The 22,351-nt window shown below is 34.0% G+C and overlaps 2 protein-coding genes and 1 pseudogene across 4 annotated transcripts; 1 reads left to right on the plus strand and 2 right to left on the minus strand.

The window, feature by feature from the left end:
* Nucleotides 1–9,169: 9,169 nt before the first annotated feature.
* On the plus strand, nt 9,170–10,032 carry LOC106409555. The gene has a single exon (XM_013850168.3). The coding sequence runs from the start codon at nt 9,301–9,303 to the stop codon at nt 9,838–9,840; it is 540 nt and encodes a 179-aa protein (XP_013705622.1). The 5' UTR covers nt 9,170–9,300; the 3' UTR covers nt 9,841–10,032.
* A 5,258-nt stretch (nt 10,033–15,290) lies between these two features.
* On the minus strand, nt 15,291–20,292 carry LOC106410130 (annotated as a pseudogene).
* Nucleotides 20,293–20,414: 122 nt separating this feature from the next.
* Nucleotides 20,415–22,287, minus strand: LOC106407015 (probable WRKY transcription factor 25). Of its 3 annotated transcripts, NM_001315924.1 has the most exon segments (8): nt 20,484–20,642; nt 20,644–20,658; nt 20,661–20,689; nt 20,692–20,808; nt 20,885–21,046; nt 21,129–21,577; nt 21,654–21,770; nt 21,846–22,066. In NM_001315924.1, coding segments are annotated over 8 exon segments (1,113 nt in total). In that variant the 5' UTR covers nt 22,065–22,066; the 3' UTR covers nt 20,484–20,637.
* Nucleotides 22,288–22,351: the final 64 nt, after the last annotated feature.

Below are 22,351 nucleotides of genomic sequence, written 5' to 3' on the forward strand. Positions count from 1 at the left end.
AACCGAGGAAAATGTCCGTCGGTATACTCCTATCGATCGATGTATATATGTCCAAAAACGCATCGATCGATGAACTTCCGAGGAATTATACCGACGAAGTTCTCCCTCGGTATATTCCGAGGACATTTCCGACAAACTAGTGATCCTCGGAATTTCCTCGGAAATTTATTTCCTCGGAATTCCGACGGAAAATTCCGAGGGATTTCCGAGGAAAAAATAAATTCCGAGGAATTATTTACGACGACGTGTTTCGTCGGTATGTCGTCGGAATAACGATATTCCGACGAAATTCCGACGATTTTTTCCCTCAGAATCCTTGATGTTTTCTTGTAGTGCACTAATATAGCTATTAAAAATATGTTTCTATAACCAAATTTAATATTCAATTTTTTTTTTGAATTCACTATGGGAAATGAAACTATTAGCTTATAAACTACAATAATTAAATATCAATTAGTTAGCCTATATGTAATAATATATTAAGATTAATAAACTTAAAATATCATCTTATTACATATATACAGATTATATATATGTTAATATAAATTATGTTGAGGTAGCATTGCTAATATATTTTAGAAACAACTAGCTTAATTTTAAGTGAATATATATATGATTGCTGTTATATGTAGCATTGCTAATATATTTTAGAAACAACTAGCTTAATTTTAAGTGAATATATATATGTCTACATCTTCTCAAATTTCTTTAAATTTTTATTTGGATTCTTCTGACGCGGAAACTTTGCTAGCTTGAAGATAGAAACAACCTACTGTTATATCATTTAAGATTATAAAATTTTGTGACTGTCTGAAAGGATCTTATACACGAGAGTAAATCTAAAGCAACGTGTGTTATCGAATATCGACTGGAGATATCTCCAACATCTAAACTAAAGTCTTTATGTTATCCTCTTATTTTGTCGTTACACCATCAGGTTCTTCCCCCTTGAACACTATCACGTCTCATATTTGTTTGTTACTACGAAATCTAGTAATCTGTAACTTAATCTTTCCAGAATCTATCATTCCTTTTTCAATAGTAGAACTCAAAGTAATTCCAGTTCAGATCTGCTTTAGTGTTTTGTCTTTTTCGTACAATTAATAATCAATTAAATTACCATACTAATTTATAGATCGAACCAATGAAATTAACATTTATCTTAATACAAGTTACAATTTGTCTGAAATTTTTACATTAGTATTTTCTAGGAAAACATTTCCAAGAACTAACTCCGTCATACATACATAGCTCCCAACAACTTGTGTTTATGTTTGGGATAACATTTTCATTATATTTTCCTAGAAATAAATTTCCAGAAATTAACGTTAAACTATACAAGTTACAATTTATCTGAAATTTTTACATTAGTATTTTCTAGGAAAACATTTCCAAGAACTAACTCCGCCATACATACATAGCTCCCAACAACTTGTGTTTATGTTTGGGATAACATTTTCATTATATTTTCCTAGAAATAAATTTCCAGAAATTAACGTTAAACTTCACGCGTATACATAGCAATAGATTGTTCACCATGCAAGCTCATGACATTTATATATCCTCTGCCATATATAACAAAATGTAAAATGGAAATTTTGAAGGGTTATTCTCTCGAATAGTTTTTTTAAAGATTTTTCACAAAATAGTACCAAAATAGATTCTTTTTATTTTAAAATTTTTAATTTTTAATTTTTAAAATTTGAAACTCTATCTCCAAAACTCCACCCCTTAACTTTAAGTCTTAAGTCTAAATTAGTTAACCCTTGGGTATAAGTGCATATTTAACTTTTAATAAAACTTATTTTGGTCATTTTCTTTTTTAAAGTCTATTTTGTGAAAATAAACTAAAAATGACTACGTAACGGAATTTATTGATTTTCGACTAGAGCCAGAGAATAGACTTTTATTCGTTGAACCGTTTGACCAAAATGACACAGCTATACTATACAGACGTTTTATTTCTTTAATGTCACCTAGCATTGTGATCATCGAGAGCACTTTCGATGGGGTTTTTCCTATTGGAATTCTTAATATATGTGTTATGTATATATATATATATATATGTATATATTATATATGTATAAGTAATTGTAGAGTCCATAATTTTTGTGGAACCCATAGGTAAGATTTTTAAAAGAGAGTTTTAAGAATCTTTAAGAACCATTATTTATGGGGTTCCACAATAATTGTGAACACCAGAATTATTTACACATATATAATATAAATATATATATATATATATACAAAATACATATATTTAGAATTCCAATGGGGAGAATTCCTATTGGAGATGGTCTAAGTTAATTATAGAGATATGATGAGTGACCATAGAGAAATCGGTTTTCTTGTTATGATGAAATCTAATATGTTAGTGCAAAGATGACACCACAATTGAGTAATGCAGAAGATAAATCAAGAGACAAAATATATACAAGCAACCAACTATTGCTTTATAAGAAATCGCCTAAACAATCTATTACAAGACTTGCTTATCAGCTTTACACAACCTGTTAACACCCTAACAGCTGCTACTGAAAGATTCCTAATCTACTCAAACTTGTTTCTCTGTCGTCAGTACTTCAGCATCTGCTTCAGCAAGACCCAAGAACACCCCTAAGGGATTTTTACTCTTCCTCTATAATAATAGCCAGTGTCTTCTGGAATACACACGACTCCATAGCTCTTTTATAGTGATCTCCACGTTTCTGAAACCCTAATCTCCAAGGAACATGAATATGGACAACTTCCATGTCAATAAGTACACTTTCCTTTTCTTGAAATGTACTTATTCCTCAAGGCATAAACTTGCTCCCCAAGTTTATCTCTTGCCTTTTCTCTACGGTATAAACTTGCTCCTCAAGTTTATCCCACACCAGCTCAGCATCTTGCGTCCACATGGTCTCTACCACTCTGCATGCCTCCTGGTTCACTCTCTGACACACACTGCCTCAGCAACTACTTCAACGACAACGTCAAGACATAAACTCTCAGTTTATCCTTCTCCATCTCAGCATATCTTGCATCCACATGGTAACCCACCACTCTTCATACCTTATGTAGTAACCACTAATTAATGCATCCAGCATCAATAACTTCGTCACCTAGTTAGTCACAGAATACTATTGACATCTACGAGGTACGAGCTCCACCTGCATCTTCATAATAAGAACAATTATAGTTTCCCCAACATACGGCAGAAATGGTCTACAGAATGCAGTATAATATATATTTACAACCGACTGGTTCCTACGTGAAGTATTATTATGATTCACGTTAATTCGATCTCGAATGATTTTAAAACCGTTTATCCCTTTTCACTGACCTTATTTAACTACATGATTAATTATGCGGTCTATGATCAACCGTGGTTGGAAATACTAGTACTGTTGTCCAATTGAGGCAAAAGACAGAGCACGTTCTTGAATTAATTGACCCTAGTTTCATATTTAATTAAGCTCAATCATAAGTGAATACCCAAAAGAAATCGTGTGGCACGCACGAGGCGTATTCACTTTCTTAGTTAATCAATTTCAGCGCCGCTCGTCCGTAGTCGGTGCCCGAAACCTCCGTGCTACGAAGCTTCCTCTCATACGTCCTTGGTCCTTTTTTATTGGGCATTAATCATTTGATGAACGGGTTTACCAAAACCTTAAGCATCTAGTTCCAAAAAAAAAAAAAAACCTTAAGCATCATTAAATTCATACAAATTATCACCAAGGGGAAGTGACGCCTCGAGAGAAATAATCAATAAAAATAACCCCGAGAATGGGAGAATCGTGAGTACTAGCTAGATTCCTACACGTACATTTTGGTACATGCATGACCATTCTACTCACTGTAACAGCGTCATAATTAACATCGAATATAACGTACTAGTATTACAAATGGTGTGGTTCAAATCCTATAACTTTTGTCTTATCGAGATGCGACATGTGATAGCAAAAGTTTTCTAGATTATTTTTTTTATTAGGAAATGAGGACAAAACACTGTTTCAATAATTCAACTTCAATGATGCTTATGTAATTCTATCATCTACTAAAATAGTTATAAACTTTTCTTCTTATAAATGTCAAAGTAACTAACAATTGCAGTATTTAATAACATCAATGTAAATACTCTAATTTAATCTAGCTATGCTAAAGAATCTCATAGCCATCCCTCCATAAATTCTTGGAAAACTAGAAAATAGTTATTTCACCTGATTTTGGAGCACTGTATTTCATTTTCTAGTGACGCTAATTAGTATAAGAGCATCTGCACTTATGCATCTCTCACACTTAGGGGATGTATTCAATTTAACATTTGATGTGATTTGATTTTTAGGGGGATGTATTCAACTGAGAGTTTCAGGTGATTTGTATTAAAATGACAAATTCACTGTTATTAAAACTTGAATTTTAAAAACTCATTTAAAATCTACTGTTATTGAATTTGACATTTCTTAAAGTACTCTGAAATCCACTGTTATTGAAAATATTTTAAATTGTGGAGTTTTAAAGTTTTCAGGTGATTTTAGGGTGTTTGGGTAGGATTTCTTAGTTAAAAAAATTAAAAATCAAATACCATAGTTTTAGGTGATATTCTAGAATAGTTTAACAAAAATCACTTAAATCTCTGCAACTTATTGAAATCATCTAAAACCCCATTAAGGGGGATGTATTTAATTTAACATTTGATGTGATTTGATTTTTAATGGGGTTTTAGATGATTTCAATAAGTTACAGAGATTTAAGTGATTTTTGTTTAACTACTCTAGAATATCACCTAAAACTTTGGGATTTGGGTTTTAATTTTTTTAACTAAGAAATCCTACCCAAACACCCTAAAATCACCTGAAAACTTTAAAACTCCACAATTTAAAATATTTTCAATAACAGTGGATTTCAGAGTACTTTAAGAAATGTCAAATTCAATAACAGTAGATTTTAAATGAGTTTTTAAAATTCAAGTTTTAATAACAGTGAATTTGTCATTTTAATACAAATCACCTGAAACTCTCAGTTGAATACATCCCCTAAATCTCTCAGCAATATCTTATTAATATTTTAAAAATAATTAAATTTTAAATTAAAGGTAAATGCTTAAAAATAAGATGCACCATTCACATAGAAACATGTGTCATTTTTAGTCTCTCCGACTTTTTAAAAATCTCTTAGCAGAGAGACGATTCTTGCTAATTCCACAATCTCTCCTACTTTTGTTTTTTAATACTTTCTTTTTGCCGAGGGACCATTGAAAGAGCTCCCCACTGCTGGTGCCCTGGGCTTCCTTGGAAGCATAACAATAAGGCGTAAGAGCATTATTATCCAGAGTTTCTTAAAGTTCTTAAAAAAATATAAAAACATGTTTTTTAATTTTTAACTAAAAATTTCGTTCTAAAAAACCCTGGATAATGATGTTCTATAACTCCTCTAACTCTTCGTTTTTTATTTCTTTCAACAGCGCCTTTCACCATATTCTATAGATTGGCTTTAGAATTGTTACTTTGCATTGTCATTTTAAAATTGTTACTCTGCATTATCTTTTGAAATGTCAATTTATAGTTATTCAGTTTCATTGACCAATGAGTCAATGACGGAAGCAGAATCTTAACTATATTCCATTTAGATAAAAATAATTTTGAAAATAGTAGTTTACAAGAATTAATCGTAAATGTCGCCGTATGTCAGTTCTCTCGCCCAACGTCACACTGCTAGCTGGGCTTGTCCATCGTCTGTCGAGAATTTTTGATGAATTACGACATGAATGTTCAAATCCTTTTATTATCACAAAAATGATAACTCTTTAAGAAAATCAAACCCTTTTTAGAAAATATGTAGAAGGCCATCTAAATAATTAATTCCTTCAAATATAAGTTTATCTGCGTATATACATCTTTAGACTTTGGAATCGGAAATGTGGGGTGGTTAAAAACAGGGAAATGTAAGGTTATATACTTAGAGTATCTCTAATGGTTGGCTTAATTTTTATCTTAAAAAGTTCATTTTTTTCAAAATAAAATAAAAAATAAAGCAATATTCATTCCAATGGTTTGCTTTATTTCTTTTTTGAAAAAAGAATATTCCAAGTATATTTCATCTCTATTTTATCAATAATTACTAATAAATCCTTAATACTTTTTCATATTTACTAATTTTACCTAACTATTTTATTTTAACAATAATCCAACACAATTATTAAATTAATATAAATTAAACATTATCATATAATTAATTTATTACATAACATGAATAAACAAACATAAAATATCATAGTTTGTAAAAAAACACCATAACCATATATCTTTTTTTCTATAAGTGATTAACAAAAGTGTTTAGAAATAAAAGATGAGATTAGTTATCTTTGATTCTTTTTAATCTAGTTGAAAGTTTGTAAAAATGAATATTCATATAGTCTTCGATTTAAACATTTGATTATATGAAATAATAGTCAAAATTTTGAAATTGATTGGATAATATTAATGTATATAATTTATTTCGGCAAAAGATAAGAATAAGTAAAAGTTAAGGACCAATTCACCATATAAAAAGTCGATCTTCAAAAAATGAAGATATGCACAGTAAATCTTCAAATTTGAAGCAACACTGTTCATTGTTTTATTTTGAAGAAAAAAATGAAGTAGAGTTGGAGCAAATCTCACTTCAAAATAAAACATAAAGTGAAAGATGAAGTAGTATTGGAGATGTGGTCTAAGACCAGAAAGAAAATTAATCTAAACGTCAATATTTTATTTTCTTAGTTCGTAGCTTGTACCCATAAACATGCATATATGTTTTTCTATTTACACATTTACATACATACAAACTTAAATTCATTCTGTTTTTTTTTTAATATTTTTTTGTAGATTTTGTTAATATGTATTTTTTATTTTGGTCTTATTAACTTAATATTTTATTTTCTAATAATGTTACACCATCTATATTTTCACATTCTAAGTTATATTTAATTTCAAAATAAGATGTATTAAATAAAATATAAAGTCAATCTCTTAAAAATAAGGAGACTACATTACAACTCTTTCTAGTCATTTTAGTTGACAAAAGAGCCTTTAGTTAGGTATTAGTTAGTATATATGTCCAACTATTTAAAATCTTAAATCTTTTAGGGGGAATCTTTTAATCATATATATCTTTTTGTCATCTCAATTTGATTAATATTTAAGTGAAATGTATTATATATATAAAAGCGACAGAGTATAAAGAAATCTCTGAAACAAAAACCTAAAGAATGCCGAGAATATAACACCCATTTAAGAAACGAGACTAGCAATTACAACAAATATCTGTATATATCAGAGTATGTATTCGTATTTTAAAATAGCTCTCTACTTGTTCTGCAAAATACTTCCATACATGAATTTAAGTCGCCAGAAACTTCATGTTATGCTAACATGGAAAAAACTAATCGATGTATCATGTTTTGTGGTTAAAAAAACACTAATCGATTTTATACATAGGTAACACTCACGGTTTTATCTGATATTTTAGTACGAGCTGACGTTCAACTTAAAAATATCTTATACATTGTTGGTTTTCTATTTTTCTGTTAAATTCATCTACAGTAGACTAATTGTATTTCATGTATAAAAATAGTTAAATCGAACCGTCTTTTCTTAAAATAAATTATATGAAATCATTACAACTTCAAATTGTCTAAAGATGCAATAATATGAGGGTCCCCGATTATTTGTGACGAATTCATTATTGGACAAAGCATAAATTTTAGTAGACTTCGTAGTTTGGTGTAGAAAATAGGATAATGCTAAATTGTTATTTCTTTCTGATTAGTTTCAGAAATAATCATATTACCTAGTAGTTTCAGTCATTTATAAAATGATAGATTTGTTATAATATTTAGTAATAAGAAGATTAGACAGGTTAATTTTAAGACCACAGACCAATGAAAGTGATCGGTGTCATTTTTGTGGTTAGATAGGTAGTTTAATGGGATAATTTGTAAAATACTCTATTAATAGTTTCAAATTTGAAAATTACATCTTCTATATTATTTTTTGAAAACTTCACTTTCTTAATTTAGAATTGATATTTTTATCCAAATTAGATATATATTTTTTTAACACCTCCAGATTAGATATTTCAATAATTGAAATAATAATAATAATAATAATAATAATAATAATAATAATATTTATATTTAAGATAAATTTGTTTGTTGCTCAGATAAATATGTACTTGAAGTCACTTAATCTCTTAATATTATTTATTACACAAACACAGCTCGCGTAATTTTTGTAATTTAATTTTCAGTGACCTATGTTACCACTGTATTAACTCTTACTATACTATCTCTGTATTGGAACAAAGTTTGAAATCACGCATAGAGAACTAGTACTTGAAGTCACGTAACCTCTTAATCAGGCAACTATTTACTGCGTACGAAATGTCAAAATTATGCTCAGTGTTGCTTAATACATCACATACTTCTTTTTGATCCTGTAGGGAAGTTAGCACGACAACTAATAATGAAGCTGCGGCAACATAAACGAAGTTCCCGCCATCACTCGTAAACTGCGCCGCAACAACAGGGTCACTTAAACTCAAAAAACAGATAATGGCATAGATGAGAAAGTTACACAGATCAAATGTATTTTTCAAGAGAAAGAAGATAATAACAGAAAATGAGAATTTACAAATTCTATGAACTAGCTAGCCTCTAAATGAGAGAAAGAATAAACTATGAAACAAGAGAAAGAAAAATGTTTTTGTAAAAATGGAGGATAATGTCTCATGGAGAAGAAGAAGATCGTCTAGATTGTGTGTTTTTTTTCGAAAAAAATATATTAAAAGAATATTTTCTAGATATTCTAAAGATTTCTATGTTTTCAAAAAAAAAAATATTATTTTTGCTGAAACTGTTATTTTAACTATAAAATAAATTTGGATGAAAAATAATTGAGAAATATTCAGACCGTACAATTTAGTCAATTTATATATACAAAAGTGTATTTTTCAAAAAACTTAAATAATAGTGTTCAATTAAAATTTTATCTAAGTGTATTATTCCAAATTTTCCCTAGTTTAATTGAGTGGAATAAAATATATAAAAATGAACACCAATAGGAGGACTGCTTAAGTTAATCACAATGAGAAGGAAGGCATTTCGGTAAATAAAACATACGTAAGGTCAAGCTCTATCTTCTGGTCACTCTATATATAACCTCATCTTCCCCACAAAAACATCACACGCAACAACAAAGAATAAACTACAAAAAGCTTGAAAACCTTTTGTTTTTGTTGAAGAATAACTTTTCAGATTTGTTTGCAAACTAAGAAGGTATGGGAAACAGTTTACGGTGCTGTTTGGCTTGTGTACTTCCATGTGGAGCTTTAGATTTGATCCGAATCGTGCATCTCAACGGACACGTCGACGAAATCACTCGTCCAATGACCGCCGGCGAGATCCTTCAGGCGAATCCTAACCATGTCTTAAGCAAACCATGTTCTCAAGGAGTTGTTCGTAAAATCTTGGTCTTGTCTCCTGAATCTGAGCTTAAGCGTGGAAGCATATATTTTCTTATTCCGGATACTTCCTTGCCCGAAAAGAAGAAGACAAAGAACAAAAAGGATATTCCACGTCGGAAAAAGCCTCTTGAAAACGCCAACAATATAACTAGTGATCATCATACGGTAAGTAGTACTAATAAGGATCTTGATTTAACGTTGTGTGAGAAATATTTGGAAGATGTTATGTTGTCGTCGTCGGAGAAGAATTGTTCGGCCGGTAAAGAGAATCGTCACCGTCGGAGACATAGTCGGTCGGCATCGGTGTCTATGTGGCGGCCTCACCTTGATAGCATCTCTGAGGATCTTAACTAGTGTTATTGTTTTCATTCTTCGTTAATTATGTCTCTATTTTCTTTATTTTTTTTATTTTTTTTTTAATTTCAGATCCGGAAGACAATATTTTCATTTTCTTAATTTATTTTGGGATGAAGTTAAAAACAAAACTTTGTAATGTACTACTGTGGATAAGATCTATGTTAAATTGAAAATCTAGTTTCGGTCGTCCGTAACACTGAGGACAAGATCATTTGATCATTAATTTCTAAGACTATAAATATGTAATTGGATCTTAAGACAGGAAACGAATAATTTAACGAATAATTTACTATTACAACTAAGAATGAAATTCTAAAATATAAAACAATTTTCATCAACCAAATAATTATACGCAATGGTAAAATCATGTGCGGGTAACAAAATTAATAATTTGCTATCTCTGTTCCAGAAAGATGAATTTCTTACACTTAACCAAAAAAATTTTTTCAACAACAGAAGAAATATTTTGGTTAATTAATAGTCAAAGAGATAGAAATTTAAGGAAAATTAAACTGATTAATGAATCATAGTACTGACTAATTAGTTCAGTTATACTTTCGACGACTATATTTAACCTGTGGTCATTATAATATCGAAAGAAATTATGAAAGCATTGTAAGAACTGCATGTTCAACTGTAATGCAACGTATTTAGACCAGTTGGTTTAATTTTATACGTTCGGCGTTTAAGTATAAATATTATTTTGACTTCTTATTGTGAACAATGCGAACTCAAGACGGCAAATTAAAGGTTTAAAGAAACAGTGGAGTGATCATGCAGGTTGTCACATGTAGATGTAGCCATGTAGGTGGACCAATCGAAAAGCCTTTGAAGCTGAAAACAAACCATATGGTTCAAATAATATAGAATTCAATCATATATATAAAAGTGCAAGAAACTTAGTACTATTTACTATATATGGATAAATTAACAAAGACCTCCATGATTTTACATGTGAAACCCATAAAAATGAAAAAAAAAACCTCAAGATGTTGTGCCCCTTTTCTGTTAATGCTTTTTCCATCAAAAGAAATTGGCAAACTGTTGACACAAAATTACAACTTAAAAAACGAAAAATGTATACGATTTTTGAAATAATAGGTTGTTAAATTCCTCCTGGGTATTTATTTAAATTGAAAAATAATAAAATGTTTTTAGTCATTTCTATTTGAGATTTAAATAATATTTTGCTTAAAATTGAGATTTAAATTAATTTTTTAGCTATCTTTCTATATATATATATATATATATTTTTTTTTTGTTAAAGATCTTTCTATATATTTATATACATGTAAACCAAATCATAGTAGTTTGTTATGTAGATTGTGGATAGAAAATGATTTGCAGTGGATACAAATTCAGAGTTGTTGTAAGATTTAGGTATACTAAATTAAATTTCAGAATAATGGCCTCTTCAATATATATACTTTTTGCATCTTTAGAAATATGCTATATTAAGATGTACCAATATATATCACTGATTACTCTAACTGAGATTTAGAGATTTATTTTCCTCAATCCGAGAATTTATAAGATCAAAAGAATGGGGAATGATTGCAAGGAACTTTTTCTCCTTGCCAACATGATTCTGAGGAACTTAACAGTAATGACTTTGTAAAACAATTTGAATTTATAATCAAATTCAATTTAATATTATGGACTCTTTAGAAATATGTTATTTTGAACTTACAACAGCTATCTGTATTATCTATATATATATGAAATAAACTTACATTAGGAGATAGAGACAATATATAAGTAAAAAAATCGAAAATAGTTCAAATCTTTAAAAAGAAAATAGAAAATAATGGAAAAGGAAAAAGAAAGCTGGCGAGGGCATCTGATTCGGCTCCCTTCCACATGATGGATTCCATCCTTTATGTCCCGTCTCTCCTAAACACCTATCTTTTTTGTTTCTCACAACCATTTTTTTATAGAAATTAAACTTAACACTAGTATTATTCTTCTTTCTTATTTTATTTTTGTTTAGCACCCTTTTTCAGTTACAATTGCTAGTTTTTGTTACGTATTAGGACTTAAATCGGCACGCAACCACCTGAATAGAGTAACATGTTGTATTTGTTAAGAGCATCTCCAGTAGGTGTGCTTCATTTTTATCTTCAAAAAGTTCACTTTCTTCAAAATGAAAAAAAAAACAATGAAACAATTTTCATTCCGATGGGTTCCTTCATTTTTTTTTCTTGTAAAGAGAATATTCCAAATATATTTTATCTCTATTTTATCATTAATTACAAATAAAATCTTATATTTTTTCATATTTACAAATTATATCTAACTATTTTGTTTAAAAATAATCCAACATAATTATTATTTCATATAATCAAAAATTATCATATAATAAATTTGTTGCACAACATGAATAAAAAAACAAACACAGAACATCATAATTTGGAAAAAGACCATATATATAATTTTTCTATAAGTGATTAACAAAAGTGTTTAGAAATAAGAGATGGGCTTATTTATAGATTCTTTTTAATCGAGTTGAAAATTATTACAAATGAATATTAATATGCTTTTCGATATATACATTTGATTAAATGAAATTAATAGTCAAAAATTAAAATTAATTGGATAATATTAACGTATTTAATTTATTTTGGGAAAAGATAAGAATAAGTAAAAGCTAATGACCAATTTACAATTTAAAATTTTCATCTTTTTTTGAAGTGTACAGTAGATCTTCAAATTTGAAGCAAAATATAAAGTAGGATAGAAGCAAATCTTACTTCAAATAAGCAAAATATGAAAAATGAAGCGAGATTGAAAATGGTCCGAAAATTGTTTTGACAGTTTTTTTTTTCTTTTTGGTAGAGCGTTTTGAGAGTTTTTAACATTAATAAAAGAAAGTGTGTGTTTTGTCTCGAAGTATAGTGATAGAAAATCTAGATGATTGTAATATTATGCAATTTCTACTAAACTCTTACGTTTCAGAAGTTATATATTCATGAGAATATGAGTGACATAAAAATATATATACATAATAAATTACGATAAAGAATGCATCTAAAATATGCGACTAAATTGTGATAAAATGTGATGTGAAAATTTACAAAATAAATACCTAGGATAAAAGTTATGATGGTGTCAAAGCCTAGTCCAACAAAAACAAACCAATTCTTATGGATATTGTTCTTCATGATCAATGGAGTGACCTCTCATAGGTCATTAATGGATCTGCTCCGACTACTTATATAAGTGATTAGAAGTGCATGAGATATCTTTTTAAATGATGCAGTATGTTAATTACTAATGTATAATAAAACATATGTGTCTATGAATTATATTTTAAGTTACAGAATAGCTGATGGAAGCGAGTATTTAAGTTCTGCCTAGACTCGATGGTTCATATTAATTAAAATGATTTTTATGGTGTTTATGTGCGATATGAAAAAAAACCATTATGAATTTGAGGATTCGAGTGAAACTATTTTCTTAATAAACTATTTATGCAATTAACTTACCGCTAAAAATTTACTAACATAAAACTAAAAAGTAAAGGAAAAAAAATAGAAACTACAATTACAACACATGACATATCTAGTGTAGAAACCCAAAAAAAAAAAATGGAATGGTCGAGTATCTTTTGGGTGGTCGAGTCGCGGACGATCAGATTGTTTTTGTCTGAACTATGAGTCAAGCATCCCACTAGACAATGGTTAGACAATGTGGTATATTTACTCAAAGGACGTTTGAAGCATGACACTTTTGAAAGCACAACAGGAAGATCGGAAATTGGGCGAAAAACCCTAATTTCGGTCTTATGGAATTTTTTGAAGAAGCCGGAAACTCGGGAAATATTTTCCATCAAGTCAAGATTCATTTGGAGTTTATTAAAAATAATCAGATCATCAGAACGGGCGTCGAAAAATATTGGGATTGATCGCGGGACGAAAAATTCACCGGAAAGGCCAAAATTGGACGAATGGACCGAGAAGCTCGAGGTGGCTCTATCTATGAGATCAAAACGTGGTGGCAACTGCCTGGCATGGTATGTGGCAACTGCCTGGCATGAGGTGTTGCAGTAAAAATGATCACAGCATGCGGAGTGACACATAGAAGCACGAGGTGGTTCAGCCAAGCACGAGGTGTTGCGATGCATGCGACCGGGCCATGCGGCCAGACATGTGGAGGACGTGGTGTCACCTTGCATGTGAGAAGGCCATGCATACAGACAGGTAGAGGGTGAGGTGTAATCCTGCATGAGACTGAGACATGCAGCCAACCATGTGGAGCACGAGGTGTCCCCGCGCATGCGTCCGGAGCCATGCGAAGCGACACACGGGCTGCCACACGGCTTGTTCCTGATTGGTTGCTGTTTCCTATAAATAGCCCACGTCCCCCTCTCATTTGAACACATTCAGAACACTTGAAAGACAGTTCAAAACGTGAGAGAGAAAGCAAAGAAAGAAAGATTGAGTTTCGATAGTTTTCGAGCGATTTAGGCAGTTTTCGAGAACAGTTACTCTGCCGTTTTTGAGTCAGCACCTGGAGAAGGTTCTGTTCAAGTGAAGAGAGATCAGTTCTAGTGGAGACCAGTTCAAGACCATTCTGGACGTGGGTCTACTTGAGAAGGTCAAGAAAGGGTTCGGATCGCAGAAGTCGGGTTTGGGGTCAAGGCCACGGTCAACCAAAAATTGTGAGTTATAATCGATTGATTGCTGAGTTGTTTTCATGCAGGGTCCCGTTACTTGAAAGTTGGATCATGGCAGATGGCCGGGTCTAACTGAGTAACGGTTTGAATAATTGAGGTTATGTTGATTGAGTTGATGGCATGCTTGTTATTGTTTGAGAACCGTAGTAGCATGCTAATGGTTATGTTGATGGGTTAGTTAGCGAATGCGGAATGCTTAGATGATATCGCTAAGTTGTGGATAGTTAGGTATTCTGGAATTAGTCTTTATTCTAGATTCTGGAATATGATTGATTGTGTTAATTTGCGATTAATACTAGGAACCTTGTGTTATTTTTACCGGGTTTAGTATTAATCATATTTTGGCCATATAGCATTTGTGTAACCCACAATGCTAGGCATGTTTGAGGTGGAATGTGTTGATTGTGTGGTGATTAATACTAGGAACCTTGTGTTATTTTTACCGGGTTTAGTATTAATCGTATATTGGCCGACAGCATTTGTGTAACCCACAATGCTAGGCATATTGGGGTGAGTTAGTGTTCCTTCATACCTCGTACCCGGCGGGTTCAAGGAAACCCCTTATTCGCTGGATCGGGAAGACTCAGATAGACGGGGTCATGGCCTATGGCTGAGTGATTACACGACGGTGTAATGTGGCAGTGACCCGAAGGACTGTGGACTGTCGCGCGGTGACCTGAAGGACTGTGGGCCGCGGTCGGTTGAAAGTTCCTTCTTCTGGCCTTTGTGGTAGGAAGATAGGATATTACCGATAGTGAAGGAGGAACATAACGTCACCAGGGCCCGAGTTTGTTATATATATTATATCGTGTTTCGGGTTATTGAAGCCTGGTTTAAGTCGAATTTGAGTTTGGTGTTGAGCTAGTAATTAGCATATTGCTAGTTATCTTACTATCTTTTTCCAGCTGCGTATTTCTGATATTGCTTATTGTTATTGAGTTGTGTTGTTAGGTGAACCTCTCGCTTTAGATTGTTTGGGGTGGGATAGCGAGGGGTTGTATTTGTTAATTGGGGATTGTAACTCGCTGAGTAATGCTAGATTACTCACTCCTCACTCGTTGTTGTTTCAGGTGACCAGTAGCAAGCTTGTAGAGGTCGCGGGAGGCTAGGCTGGCTGGTGTAGATTTGCATCTTTTTGCTTAAGACGCTTTCAGACTATAAGTATGTACTTTCGCTTTCTTGGCATGTCACCGATTGTATATTATGTTGTGTGTTTTGAACCATACAATATATAAAATAAATAAAGCGAATGTTTTGTGTAAATGCTTTGTTGTTCTGATATTAGCTTGTCCAAGCTAACACAACGTCAGATCGGAGTATGGGTTGAGAAGCCTTAGGCTTTGGTATGACGGGACGTGTTAGCGGGCGGACTGGCCTAATCACGAATTGCACTTTTCGTGACCTTGGCCGGATCGGCCGTTAACCCGTCATATAGCGCTCCCGATCCTTGGTAGACGATCGGCCCGTCGGTCATGTTCTTATTTGATTGTTGGCCGGTGGTTTGAACTATGCCTATAACGGTTTGGAGGTTTTACATCTAGTGTCTTTATTTTTAAGGCTCAACTCAAGATTCCAAATACATCTATACTTCTAAGAGATAAATAAATATCTATAGTTATGAACTTATTAGAAATAAATGTTACTAAATCAAGATCAAGCCACTTGATTACTCTAACTTCTGTCGAGATCAATGGTAGTGAAACCTTCTTCAACAGAGAATCGTTCTTGTATTTTTGTATCTCCACTCTTTTGATCCTCGACAGGCAATTTATAACTATCGTCCATGGCCAGTGCACCCCCTTGCTGCTGATGAACAACGAGTACCGAGAAATGAAATTCAGGGGCCGTCAACATATCTCCAATCACGCCTAACTCTGGGCACTCACTCCAATCTGTAAGTCCGTACAAGACCGAAGACTCTAGGTCATGGTTTCGGCCCACAAAAACCATGTCATAAGCATCTCCAAGTGAGCTAATCGCTTGCGTGGTCTCCACGCCATCTTTCACTATCTCCTCTATGTAATGTACTTTCCCATTTTTCGCTGCTGCATGGCTCTTGAAATCGTTTATTAGATTGTACTCAGCCATTTCGCTGTAATCCTCGTGCTGAAGGGAGCTTTTGTGACGGAAATGTATCACTGTGGCTTTTGTGACGGAAATGTATCACTGTGACGTTAAGCTCCGGTTTTTCAGTCATCCGCATACATAATGCGAGCGCCTCCGCGTCGTCCCGGCCTCCGATGAAGAGCACCGCCACGTTTTTCCATGTACTGGTCATCAAGACGGAGCGTCGTCCCTTGCACTCCCCTCGGTCTATGAATATGGCGACCGAACATGGTGCCGCTTCAAGGACGTTAAGGTTGATGTTCCTGATGGGCCCGTTGACTTGTCCGACCGTCCCGTCGATCGCGTATTGCTTGTGGAATGGAATCACGATTAGTGTCGCCTTCTTGTCAAGTGCGAGCGTGCATACGTCGTTGTTTATACTCGAGAAAGGCGCGGCTGCGGTGAAATGTTGCGCCATGAGTGTACCCTGATGCATCATATGTTTAAGATAATAAATAGGTATTGTTTCCAAGTTATATTTTATCTATAACAAATTTTAGAATACAGTTTAGATTTTTTTTTTGAAAAAAAAAAAGTTTAGGTTTGTATATCTCTTTACGTTTATATTTTAGAATGTATATTTCCCAAATTTTGTTGATTAAGTATATTAGGCCAAAAAGGTTGTTAGTTGGAAATGTAAACGCCAAACGCAAAACGAACCAAATCGTTCACTTAAACGCCAAATGAATTAATATCTTCAAGTATAAAAGCATTTTTGAAATTTGAAGAAGGTTTTATAGGAAAATTTTTAATTTGTTTTTCTTGTATACGCAGACAAAATAAAAGAAAAAAATAATGTTTATAATTTACCTGATACTTTTGCTCAAACCGTTGGAAGGCACTGACAATGTATGTGGACTGGGCCGTGTTTGGGTCAAGTTTGTTCATCTGGTGGTGTGGCGTGAGGACTGCGTGAGATCGGCCTTTAAGCTCCACAAGGTGCAGCGTGAAGAATGAGATGGGATTAAATCTTGTCGGGTACGTAGCTTCTAAAAGGTTCACCATGGAAGGAACGTTTTCGACGTTGTACATGCAAAGAAGAAGACGGAGCTGAAGATTGCGTTCCCTCGTGTTGAGGATCGTTCGTTTGCTTCTGCATTTGTAGCGTTTCGATGGATCGTAGAGGTACACCACGAGGTACCGCGAAATTCCGGTTACAAGTAAAAGCGTAACTATCACTAGATTAAAGCATTCTGTATCAACAACCTGTAAACACAAACATTTTATAAAAGGTCAACTTCCTATTCTATTTTTTGGATTATGGCCAGCACCCAAAAAATCTACTAAGAAAATAAGAAAAATAAGTTGAAAACCTAGTCCCCTACACCCAAAAACACTTCATCTAAAATTAGTTTCGTTGTAATGTTATTCGATTAACGAGCCTCTAGTATTTAACTATGATGCTTTATAAACAAAATTTTATGAGAACATATCTTAATTAGGTATTAGGATTATGAAGAGATTAATTAGCAATGTACTTTAATCCCTAAAATAGTAACAATACAAACTCTCACATCGAAAATTCAGTTGAGACATAAATTATATATATATATATAGATTTAGTACATCTATTCGCAATTTTATAATCCGTATTATAAGTATATTGGTCCAAGTCCATATTAAAAAGTGTGGATCTATGTACTAAACATTTTTAGCACTAACCTAACTACTGAAAGGGTTTAGTACATGGATCAACACTTTTATAATCCAGACTTAGACCAATATACACTTATTGCTAACTGGTTTTGATTTGAAAGTTAAAAAAATAACATTGAGCTTAATCCTACGGTATGAATCACAAACAGTGACTAATCCATTTTTGAGACACTAAGCATCATATTGTTTAATTTTCTATTCCAGATTAATCAAAACCAAAGTAACCAACGTCTCGTCTTTTTTACCTGAGCGTCTTTCCACACGACAATAGCGTAGACTTCGATGATACCTTGGCAACACATCAAGAACGCCAAACAGAGCGCGTCTCCGATCTGCGTTTGGCAGTAAGCAGACGCAGCCGTTGTTCCAAGGAACTTGCAGCCGTAAGTCACCAAGAGAATCACTTCAATCAACACCACATGGTTCTCATGGCTCTCCGTGATCTCAAAGAAATTAGTCTGTAACCCACTAATTGCTATGAAACACGGGAGAAGCATATTCGAAGCGACCAGCTCAAGTTTCATAGCGAGCTCTGTCCCTAAAGGCGGACCGTCAGGGAGCGAAACGCCTAGCCAAAACGCTCCAAACGCAGCGTGGACACCCATGGCCTCTGCACTAGTACTAGCTATAGCCAAGATCAAGAGGACCGGGAAGAACGGGACAATATCTTTTTTGTTCATCGACTTGCTTTTCCTCTCGGTGAGGTATATGATCAAAGGTCTAAAGACTCCTACAATGACCCCAATAAGACCTCCGATCATTACAATCCCCCAAACGCCTTTTATGGTCCGCTCTCGCGTGTAGAGATTAAACGCTAAAGCCACGAACCAGCTACAAGCTTCGCAGACCATTGAGCAGTTGGTGGCTAACCGTCCTAGCTCTGAGTTGAGGATGTTAGGCTCAGCTAGGACCGTGGTTGTTACCGGGAACGATGTCATGGAGCACAAGAAGATCACGGTGCTTGCGCAGTGAAACACGTCTCTGTGAAGTCCTACGGTAGTATTAATGAAGAAGACCGTGAGGTGTCCGAGGGAGAACGGGAAGGCGTAGGAGGCTGTACCGATAAGTATGGCTTTGGAACTTGCTTTTTTGATAATACTCGCGTCGATTTTGAGTCCGAGGATGAAGAGATGGATGATGAAACCGACGTTTGATAGCGTTTGGATTGTGATCTTGCCTCCAGCGGGGAGGAACATGTTCATGTATGTCACGTTATGTCCTAAGAAAGACGGTCCAAGAACAATACCAGCCTATATGTAAAATATAACAGAATATGATACACATCTTGCGGCCCAATATATCTCTAATGCTATACAATAACATTTCAAAACGTTTTATTTTTTTATTGCAAAAACAATATGTTAAGACAATGAAAGCAATATCTAGAAAGTTATACCAACACTTGAGCGGAGATCATTCCTTGTTTAAAAGGTTGGAGGAAGCCGAAGATAAGCCTAGAGGTGATGATGATGACTGACATTTGAAGAAAGAGAAGAGGCGTTGCGTATTTGAGAGGGTTACTGTTCTTGAAAATACCCTTTGAGATCATCATGTTTTGATTTTGGCACACTAGATCCTCCATCATGAATGGACCGTGCACTTTGCCCCAATGTGATGAGTTGATCTGTTTGCTGCCAAACTTCGACCAATCCATGGTCTTTTCTTAGAGAGAATGAGAGAGAAAATAGGCTTGGGATTAAACTATGAAGGCTATGTTTTCATTTCTAAGGAGGAAAATGTAATGGATGATGCATTGAGAATGAGAGTGCAATGTGAACGTAAGGAGATAGAGAAGAAAACAGAGGACTCTGTGTTTACTTGGGTTGGTAAAGGTTAACTTAATCCAACATGTTGGTAAGGTAAAAGAAACAAGACCGGAGAAAGAGAGAGAGGTATGTGAGACAAGAGAAGAAAGATTAGCCTATTTTTGTTTCTTTCTATTTTTGTTTGGTTGATGTCCTTTGTGCATAATCTCCACCGTTCTAAACTTGTGGTATTGGTTTCACTTTTAAGTTCTAATAATAATTTAAAAAACTGGGGTGTAAACAATACACTCTGTACATAACCTGCCAAATGGATTATATAGCATTATTATTTTCAATCTTGAATGTCAAATATACAACAATCAAGCAAAAGACCAAACACAAGAAACTATAATAGAATCTCAAGTGTTAAAAGATCGAACATATGTATAGTGAGGTTCTGTAAGGCCAAGAAGATATATAAAAAACTGCTAATCAGTAATCACCACTCTGACAACACAAAGTACTGACTGTGTTACAAACAAATAAACAAACTATAATGAGCACAAAAGACAGCCATAGTAAGACTTATATTCCAAACCCTAAATGATATTACTAGTAACTTCAGCCCCAAGGATGTTCTGTTTTCATGAGCGACGTGGCGCGGTTGGGACATCATGATTGTGCCTTCCTTCATAGGTAGTGAGAACCGCTCTCTCGTCTTCTGCTGATCTTTCCACTTGCTTCCTCACTCCACAGCCTTGGTATGTGCACTTGTAATAGCTCCTGTCATAATAACCAAAGAGGGTTAGGAACATAAAAACAACTTTAATGAGAAATTAGTTAAAAGATTTGAATTAACCTTGGGTTGGTATTCCCCTTGACAACTTTTTGACCATACTTCCTCCATCTAAAGCCATCTATAAGAACATCAATCTCACTTATTGTCTGAACAACAACTCTTGGTTCCTTCACTCCTCTGCTTACTTCTACAGACATCCCTTCATCTCCACCTTCTCTTTTCCTATCACACAAAAAACGTCATTTTCTTAATTTCTTAGAAACATTTTAAGTTTCCATTAACTTAAATTAAAAAATCTACTTACAGTCTCTTAATCTCAGGCTGTTCCTTCTCTTCATCTACCTCTCCATAATCAAACGAGATCGATGAACTCTCTGATTGTTCACTAACAACAGAAGAAGGATTAAGCATTCTTCTGGCATTAGCCGACGATGATGATGGTCTCTTGGTGAACTCAGGCTTAGGATGGTTATGACCACCTTTATAGATGATCTCAGTGATCTGTCCATCAGAAGTAGTCTCAACAATCTTCTTGGAAACACAGTTGGGATACGTGCACTTGAAGTAACTCCTAGGGTTCTCGCTCTTCTTCACTTGTTTCTGACCGTATTTTCTCCAACCGTAACCGTCGTTAGAGTTCCTACTCACCATGTACGATGGTACCTTAACCTGGCGATCCGCAAACTCACGAGGAACCGGATCCTCCTGCTTCTTCTGGAGATCTTGAACACCATACGTCTCTTCTTGCAAAGCCTGTAAAAGGAAACAAGTTTGGTTCAGTACAAAGAAACTGTACATGTCGCTGAAACGCTAAGGGGAAGAAACATACGGAAGCAGCGTTTGGCGTTTGCGTTTGCGTTTGCGTTTGCGATGGTAACTGCCAGGGAAAATCTGATCCGTTGAAGCCTTGAAATGGAAACGCTCCTGTCGTTGGAGATATCAAACTCTGCAAGTAACACTACAGAACATCACTAAGAGCTTAAATAGATGAAATGATTGAAGAAAGATGGAAGCTTTATACATGTGAGGAGCTGAGGAGAAGAGGAGAGTCAAGCAACTCGGAGAAGGCGAAGCTGCGAGAAGATTGCGAGATCGGAAGAGGCGACGGTTGAGCCGTCTTGAACTTGGGTAAACCCGACCCAGTTGTCTCCGGGAAAAACCCACCAAGAAAGTCTTCGTCTTGCTCGTAGGGGTCAACGCCGGAGGAAGCAAGGAGGTCGGTGAAAGATGTCGAAGACATGGTTTTGATAAAAGGAGACAACTTTAGAGCTCACAGGAGCAAAAGAAAGAACAAGAAACGAACTTTTTTGTTGTCAGAGAAATGATCTGTGTGTCTGAGAAGAGAGGATAAAGATGTGGAAGACGACGACGGTGGCGTATCGAGCAAGGTTTGTCTATCTTTTTACATTTTGTCTTTTTCTGCTTGTCCTAAATAAAATTTTTTGTTTTAATATTGATATAAATGGTTGACCAATGGCAATGAGATATTATTATTTTTTTAGTTGGGTCGTCCCCTAGACTGTGTGT

Source organism: Brassica napus, chromosome C4, assembly GCF_020379485.1.
Source record: "Brassica napus cultivar Da-Ae chromosome C4, Da-Ae, whole genome shotgun sequence".
NCBI lineage: Eukaryota > Viridiplantae > Streptophyta > Magnoliopsida > Brassicales > Brassicaceae > Brassica > Brassica napus.

Excerpts from the sequence above, each read along its gene's own strand:
- LOC106409555 (XM_013850168.3), top strand. The coding sequence starts at position 9,301 with ATGGGAAACAGTTTACGGTGCTGTTTGGCTTGTGTACTTCCATGTGGA.
- LOC106407015 (XM_022695321.2), bottom strand. The coding sequence starts at position 22,064 with ATGTCTTCGACATCTTTCACCGACCTCCTTGCTTCCTCCGGCGTTGAC. Across the intron at positions 21,578-21,653 it reads AAACGCCAAACGCTGCTTCC|GCTTTGCAAGAAGAGACGTA; the intron begins GTATGTTTCTTC and ends TTCCTTTTACAG. Across the intron at positions 21,047-21,128 it reads CAGCCTGAGATTAAGAGACT|GAAAAGAGAAGGTGGAGATG; the intron begins GTAAGTAGATTT and ends TTTGTGTGATAG.